Source organism: Montipora foliosa, chromosome 2, assembly GCF_036669935.1.
Source record: "Montipora foliosa isolate CH-2021 chromosome 2, ASM3666993v2, whole genome shotgun sequence".
In the NCBI taxonomy this organism is placed as follows: Eukaryota; Metazoa; Cnidaria; class Anthozoa; order Scleractinia; family Acroporidae; genus Montipora; species Montipora foliosa.
In genome coordinates, this window is record NC_090870.1 from 37,089,943 (window position 1) to 37,097,942 (window position 8,000).

General features: G+C 40.7%; 1 protein-coding gene across 1 annotated transcript in view; it reads right to left on the reverse strand.

The window, feature by feature from the left end:
• Positions 1-621: 621 nt before the first annotated feature.
• The window catches only part of LOC137990744 (uncharacterized), a 12,709-nt gene continuing 5,330 nt past the window's right edge, over positions 622-8,000 (reverse strand). The window contains exons 3-11 of the mRNA XM_068835855.1: positions 7,935-7,961; positions 7,095-7,198; positions 6,641-6,713; positions 5,106-5,230; positions 4,649-4,721; positions 3,114-3,238; positions 2,658-2,730; positions 1,125-1,249; positions 622-739 (exon numbers count right to left, since the gene is read on the reverse strand). Coding sequence (XP_068691956.1) covers positions 725-739; positions 1,125-1,249; positions 2,658-2,730; positions 3,114-3,238; positions 4,649-4,721; positions 5,106-5,230; positions 6,641-6,713; positions 7,095-7,198; positions 7,935-7,961 — 740 coding nt within the window. The 3' untranslated portion in view covers positions 622-724. The remainder of the gene's footprint in view (positions 740-1,124; positions 1,250-2,657; positions 2,731-3,113; positions 3,239-4,648; positions 4,722-5,105; positions 5,231-6,640; positions 6,714-7,094; positions 7,199-7,934; positions 7,962-8,000) is intronic.

Consider the following 8,000-nt stretch of genomic DNA (forward strand, 5'->3'; position numbering starts at 1 on the left):
GTGACAGCAAAAAGAAAACAATAAAAGAATTCCATCAACGTAATGTCGGCAAGGAGTACTGAGAAAAAAGAAAACGTGGTTTTCACTCGCCCTAGCTACGTTCACAAGTACAAGGAAGGGTTACGTTTTGCAAACGTTGGCCGTGTAGCACTTATATTTCAACACTGAGACTTAACTGATTAGAGTGCAATGTGAAGTGCTAGTTTTCTACCCCTTGTGTGGGCCCATTTCCATTAGTAGAGCTAAGTTAACGCTCACATGGTTCATATGGGGTAGAAAACCAGCACTTCACATTACACTCTAATCAGTTAATTCAGCTGAAATATAAGACCCATATAAGTGCTACACGGCCAACGTTTGCAAAAATGTAACCCTTCCTTGTACTTGTACATGTTCATTGCCGTGACTTTAACATCTTCAGTTCCCACGGCCTGCTCCCGTCTGACCTTGTAGCTCAGTGGGTAGAGCAGCAGTGATCTAGCCCGAGGGTCGTTGGTTCAATTCCCACCCAGGTCAGAGTTTTTCTCTGTCCTTGTGTAGGCCCATTTCCATTAGTAGGGCTAACGCTCACATGGTTCATATGGGGTAGAAAACTAGCACTTCATATTACACTCTAATCAGTTAAGTCCAGCAACGTTTAGTTTATTGAGCCCTTAATCTCTATCACTTCTACAATAGAATGCAAAGTAAAATCAGAATTCCATCTTGAATGATCTTCTAATAATCAGCCTTTTAAAACCTAAAAATGAAAAACCAGCTGGTTGAAATGAGAGAGGGGAAAACCTGGAGATAAAGAAAGTGACTCTAAAGGGTAGGGTAGAGAGAGGAAAGAACATGATCATCACTGAAAGGGTAAACCAAGAAAACAAGAAATATTGCTTTCAAATTACACTCAAACTCGCTAAGGTAGTAAACGGCAAGCGTCGCCGCTGGGCATAAACCACGGAAATAATAATTCCCACAGTCTTGCCTTTTCCTTATCTTTACATAATTTTTTTTTTCCGATACCCAGCGACAAAAGGCATGAAATAAGCTTTGAGACAACTTTACACCTAACGTTTGCCGTTTTGCGTCAACGGAACTGTTATTCTCTCGCTTATTAGACAGTGTATTAAACTACTTACACATGTGCCGCAAGTCTTTCGGCACTCCGACGCGAACTTGATATCCTTTTTGCACCATTGACTTGCCCTAGGATGGGCGCACAATGGAGACTTTTCCATGCAGCCTGTGAAGTCCTCAAATATATCTATGAAGGTGTCAAATATATCACGTTAAATGTGTGGTGATGCAAACAAGTAGCAGCCTGTTAAGACCCCTTAAGACCTCGAGACAGTGACGTTCCATACTTTCGAGATGCATCCACTAACGCTGTTACCTTCAGAAGAATATGTCTCGGTAAAGGCAAAGGCAGACTAGCCCATTGAAGTGATCTTTGTTTCATACAGTTTACTTCCCCATGATGGCATTAAACGGTTGCCATTTTAACTTTCATTGCAAATTGCTTGCCGGCATACGCCTAGTTCACGGGAAAGGAAATGTTGTCAGATAACTACATCGATTCGAAACGGCCAAGGTACAAATGTTCCACTTTAAATAGCGCGACGTACTCCAATCAAATACTGAATGTTCATTAGGAATAAATTCAGTTGACATTAAAACTTGGGGCAGGAAAGACTACGTCTAATCGGTTTTGTGATTAACAGGAGCCATTAAAGCAGCCACATCGCAGTCTCACACTTTTTAAAAAGTGCAAAGAAACGAAAGAATCATTTTCCAACAAACAAATGCCAAACATTCAGACATTTTTTGGCAGTAAAACTAAAGATGACGAGGCGTTCTTAATTAAGCCCAAAAAAAACATTCCCTTCAATTACATTACAATCCTAGTAATCAACTATGCACCATTCGTACATTGTTTATGAGAAGTAGGATGACTTTCATCGATTTATAAAGAACATATAATTACCTGCTAAACTGAATGGATATGAAGGACAGAAGAGAAAGGTAATCATATAATTAAACGGTACAGGGGAGTTTTGCAAGTTGAAATAACCACATTTACATAGGTATTTGCACTTCCTAGGGTCGGATGTATAAAACAAGCAACTGATACTCATACAAGTCATTTCAAAGCACAAAGAAAACGACAGAATTAGAATGGTCATTGTAACGGTAATGATGTATATAGCGCATTGTCTATTAACATGTTCAAGTGCGCTTTGCAAGTAACCAATCTATGTGTGAAACCAGACATTAGCATATACAGGCGTCGCTGGCAGCCGATGTCCGTCCATTAGCGATCTCACCAGCCCAACCCATGGATGAATTGAGGCCTGACCACAACACCGTGAACTCCATACCGTACCCTTCGAGTATAGGGTATGGGGTCTTTATAACGTCCCAATGAATTAATCAACAAGTGTTGTTAGACGGGGCCTACGGTTTATCGTCCTTATCAGCCCGAAGACTAATAAATATTTGCAGATGTCATACAAGGACAGCAATTTCTCCTCAGTTATTTAAAGACCCTAAGTGTTGGTCCGGGCGGCGTTTTTGATCCCGTGACCTCCCACGACCAGTAGTCCGATGCTCAACCAACTGAGCCAACCGGTCGGCGAGCATCTTTCAGTTTCAAATTATAGAAATCAGTTTACCTTCATTTTCTCGTAATATCGGCGTATCGTTTTCATCCTTGATTGTTATATCTGGGCTGTCATGTGGATCGGGCTAATAATGGAAAACCAGGTACTTGAAATGAGAGGGGGGAAAACCAGGAGATGAAGAACGAGACTCTAAGGGGTAGGGTAGAGAGAGGAAAGAACATGATCATCACTGAAAGGGTAAACCAAGGAAACAAGAAATATTGCTTTCAAATTACACTAAAACTCGCGATGGTAGTAGACGGCAAGGGTTGCCGCTGGGCATAAACCACGGAAATAATAATTCTCTCACTGTTGTTTTTTTTTTATCTTTAAATAATTTTTTTTCCGATACCCAGCGACAAAAAGCATGAAATAAGCTTTGAGACAACTTTACACCTAACGTTTGCCGTTTTGCGTCAACGGAACTCTTATTCTCTCGCTTATTAGACAGTGTATTAAACTACTTACACATGTGCCGCAAGTCTTTGGGCACTGCAACGAGAACTTGACATCCCCTGTGCACCAACGATGCGCCTTAGGATCGGCGCACGATGGAGACTTGTCCATGCAGCCTGTGAAGTCCTCAAATATATCTATGAAGGTGTCAAATATATCAAGTTAAATGTGTGATGATGCAAACAAGTAGCAGCCTGTTAAGACCCCTTAAAACCTCGAGACAAAGTGAAGTTCCATACTTTCGAGATGCATCCACTAACGCTGTTACCTTAGGAAGAATATGCCTCGGTAAAGGCAAATGCCGACCAGCCCATTGAAGTGATCTTTGTTTCATACAGTTTACTTCCCCATGATGGCATTAAACGATTGCCATTTTAACTTTCATTGCAAATTGCTTGCCGGCATACGCCTAGTTCACGGGAGAGGAAATGTTGTCAGATAACTACATCGATTCGAAACGGCCAAGGTACAAATGTTCCACTTTAAATAGCGCGACGTACTCCAATCAAATACTGAATGTTCATTAGGAATAAATTCAGTTGACATTAAAACTTAGGACAGAAAAGACTACGTCTAATCGGTTTTGTGGTTAACAGGAGCCATTAAAGCAGCCACATCGCAGTCTCACACTTTTTAAAAGGTGCAAAGAAACGAAAGAAACATTTTTCAACAAACAAATGCCAAACATTCAGACATTTTTTGGCAGTAAAACTAAAGATGACGAGGCGTTCTTAATTAAGCCCAAAAAAAACATTCCCTTCAATTACATTACAATCCTAGTAATCAACTAAGCACCATTCGCGCATTGTTTATCAGAAGTAGGATGACTTTCATCGATTTATGAAGAACATATAATTACCTGCTAAACTGAATGGATATGAAGGATAGAAGAGAAAGGTAATCATGTAATTGAACGGTACAGGGGAGTTTTGCAAGTTGAAATAACTACATTTGCATAGGTATTTGCACTTCCTAGGGTCGGATGTATAAAACAAGCAACTGATACTCATACAAGTCATTTCAAAGCACAAAGAAAACGACAGAATGAGAATAGTCATTGTAACGGTAATGATTTATATAGCGCATTGTCTATTAACATGTTCAAGTGCGCTTTGCAAGTAACCAATCTATGTGTGAAACCAGACATTAGCATATACAGGCGTCGCTGGCAGCCGATGTCCGCCCATTAGCGATCTCACCAGCCCAACCCATGGATGCATTGAGGCCTGACCACAACACCGTGAACTCCATACCGTACCCTTCGAGTATAGGGTATGGGGTCTTTATAACGTCCCAATGAATTAATCAACAAGTGTTGTTAGACGGGGCCTACGGTTTATCGTCCTTATCAGCCCGAAGACTAATAAATATTTGCAGATGTCATACAAGGACAGCAATTTCTCCTCAGTTATTTAAAGACCCTAAGTGTTGGTCCGGGCGGAGTTTTTTAACCCGTGACCTCCCACGAACAGTAGTCCGATGCTCAACCAACTGAGCCAACCGGTCGGCGAGCATCTTTCAGTTTCAAATTATAGAAATCAGTTTACCTTTATTTTCTCGTAATATCGGCGTATCGTTTTCATCCTTGATTGTTATATCCGGGCTGTCATGTGGATCGGGCTAATAATGGAAAACCAGGTACTTGAAATGAGAGGGGGGAAAACCAGGAGATGAAGAACGAGACTCTAAGGGGTAGGGTAGAGAGAGGAAAGAACATGATCATCACTGAAAGGGTAAACCAAGGAAACAAGAAATATTGCTTTCAAATTACACTAAAACTCGCGATGGTAGTAGACGGCAAGGGTTGCCGCTGGGCATAAACCACGGAAATAATAATTCTCTCAGTCTTGTTTTTTTTTTTATCTTTAAATAATTTTTTTTCCGATACCCAGCGACAAAAAGCATGAAATAAGCTTTGAGACAACTTTACACCTAACGTTTGCCGTTTTGCGTCAACGGAACTCTTATTCTCTCGCTTATTAGACAGTGTATTAAACTACTTACACATGTGCCGCAAGTCTTTGGGCACTGCAACGAGAACTTGACATCCCCTGTGCACCAACGATGCGCCTTAGGATCGGCGCACGATGGAGACTTGTCCATGCAGCCTGTGAAGTCCTCAAATATATCTATGAAGGTGTCAAATATATCAAGTTAAATGTGTGATGATGCAAACAAGTAGCAGCCTGTTAAGACCCCTTAAGACCTCGAGACACAGTGAAGTTCCATACTTTCGAGATGCATCCACTAACGCTGTTACCTTAGGAAGAATATGCCTCGGTAAAGGCAAATGCAGACCAGCCCATTGAAGTGATCTTTGTTTCATACAGTTTACTTCCCCATGATGGCATTAAACGATTGCCATTTTAACTTTCATTGCAAATTGCTTGCCGGCATACGCCTAGTTCAGGGGAGAGGAAATGTTGTCAGATAACTACATCGATTCGAAACGGCCAAGGTACAAATGTTCCACTTTAAATAGCGCGACGTACTCCAATCAAATACTGAATGTTCATTAGGAATAAATTCAGTTGACATTAAAACTTAGGACAGAAAAGACTACGTCTAATCGGTTTTGTGGTTAACAGGAGCCATTAAAGCAGCCACATCGCAGTCTCACACTTTTTAAAAGGTGCAAAGAAACGAAAGAAACATTTTTCAACAAACAAATGCCAAACATTCAGACATTTTTTGGCAGTAAAACTAAAGATGACGAGGCGTTCTTAATTAAGCCCAAAAAAAACATTCCCTTCAATTACATTACAATCCTAGTAATCAACTAAGCACCATTCGCGCATTGTTTATCAGAAGTAGGATGACTTTCATCGATTTATGAAGAACATATAATTACCTGCTAAACTGAATGGATATGAAGGATAGAAGAGAAAGGTAATCATATAATTGAACGGTACAGGGGAGTTTTGCAAGTTGAAATAACTACATTTGCATAGGTATTTGCACTTCCTAGGGTCGGATGTATAAAACAAGCAACTGATACTCATACAAGTCATTTCAAAGCACAAAGAAAACGACAGAATGAGAATAGTCATTGTAACGGTAATGATTTATATAGCGCATTGTCTATTAACATGTTCAAGTGCGCTTTGCAAGTAACCAATCTATGTGTGAAACCAGACATTAGCATATACAGGCGTCGCTGGCAGCCGATGTCCGCCCATTAGCGATCTCACCAGCCCAACCCATGGATGAATTGAGGCCTGACTACAACACCGTGAACTCCATACCGTACCCTTCGAGTATAGGGTATGGGGTCTTTATAACGTCCCAATGAATTAATCAACAAGTGTTGTTAGACGGGGCCTACGGTTTATCGTCCTTATCAGCCCGAAGACTAATAAATATTTGCAGATGTCATACAAGGACAGCAATTTCTCCTCAGTTATTTAAAGACCCTAAGTGTTGGTCCGGGCGGAGTTTTTTAACCCGTGACCTCCCACGAACAGTAGTCCGATGCTCAACCAACTGAGCCAACCGGTCGGCGAGCATCTTTCAGTTTCAAATTATAGAAATCAGTTTACCTTCATTTTCTCGTAATATCGGCGTATCGTTTTCATCCTTGATTGTTATATCCGGGCTGTCATGTAGAGCAAGCTAATAATGGAAAACCAGGTACTTGAAATGAGAGGGGGGAAAACCAGTAGATGAAGAACGAGACTCTAAGGGGTAGTGTAGAGAGAGGAAAGAACATGATCATCACTGAAAGGGTAAACCAAGGAAACAAGAAATATTGCTTTCAAATTACACTAAAACTCGCGATGGTAGTAGACGGCAAGGGTTGCCGCTGGGCATAAACCACGGAAATAATACTTCTCTCAGTCTTGCCTCTTCTTTCTATTTATATAAATTTTTCCGATAACCAGCAATAAAAGGCACGAAATAAACTTTAAGACAACTTTACACCTAAAGTTTGCCGTTTTGCGTAAACGGAACTCATATTCTCTCCTTTATTCGACAGTCTATTAAACTACTTACACAGATGCCGCAAGTCTTTCGGCACTCCAGCTTGAAGCTAATGTCAAATGCGCACCGCGAATGTGAATTAGCATCGGCACACCATGGAGACTTGTCCACGCAGTCTATGAAGGTGTCAAATAGATCAAATTAAATGTGTAATGATGCAAACGGGTAGCAGCCTGTTAAGACCCCTTAAGACCTCGAGACACAGTGAAGTTCCATACTTTCGAGATGCATCCACTAACGCTGTTACCTTAGGAAGAATATGCCTCGGTAAAGGCAAATGCAGACCAGCCCATTGAAGTGATCTTTGTTTCATACTGTTTACTTCCCCATGATGGCATTAAACGGTTGCCATTTTAACTTTCATTGCAAATTGCTTGCCGGCATACGCCTAGTTCACGGGAGAGGAAATGTTGTCAGATAACTACATCGATTCGAAACGGCCAAGGTACAAATGTTCCACTTTAAATAGCGCGACGTACTCCAATCAAATACTGAATGTGCATTAGGAATAAATTCAGTCGACATTAAAACATGGGGCAGGAAAGACTACGTCTGATCGGTTCTGTGTGTTTTGTGGTTAACAGGAGCTGCCATTAAAGGAACCACATCGTAGTCTCACACTTGTTAAAAAGTGCAAAGAAACGAAAGAATCATTTTCCAACAAACAAATGCCAAAGATTCACACATTTTTTGGCAGTAAAACTAAAGAGGACGAAACGATCTTAATTCAGCCCTAATAAAACATTCTCTTCAATTACATCACAATCCTATAGTGATCAAGTATATACCATTCGCGCATTGTTTATCAGTAGAAGGATGACTTTCATCGATTTATGAAGAACATATAATTACCTGCTGAAATGCCGGAATTGAAGTCATCTGAAGACAGAAGAGAAAGATAATATCTAATTGAACGGT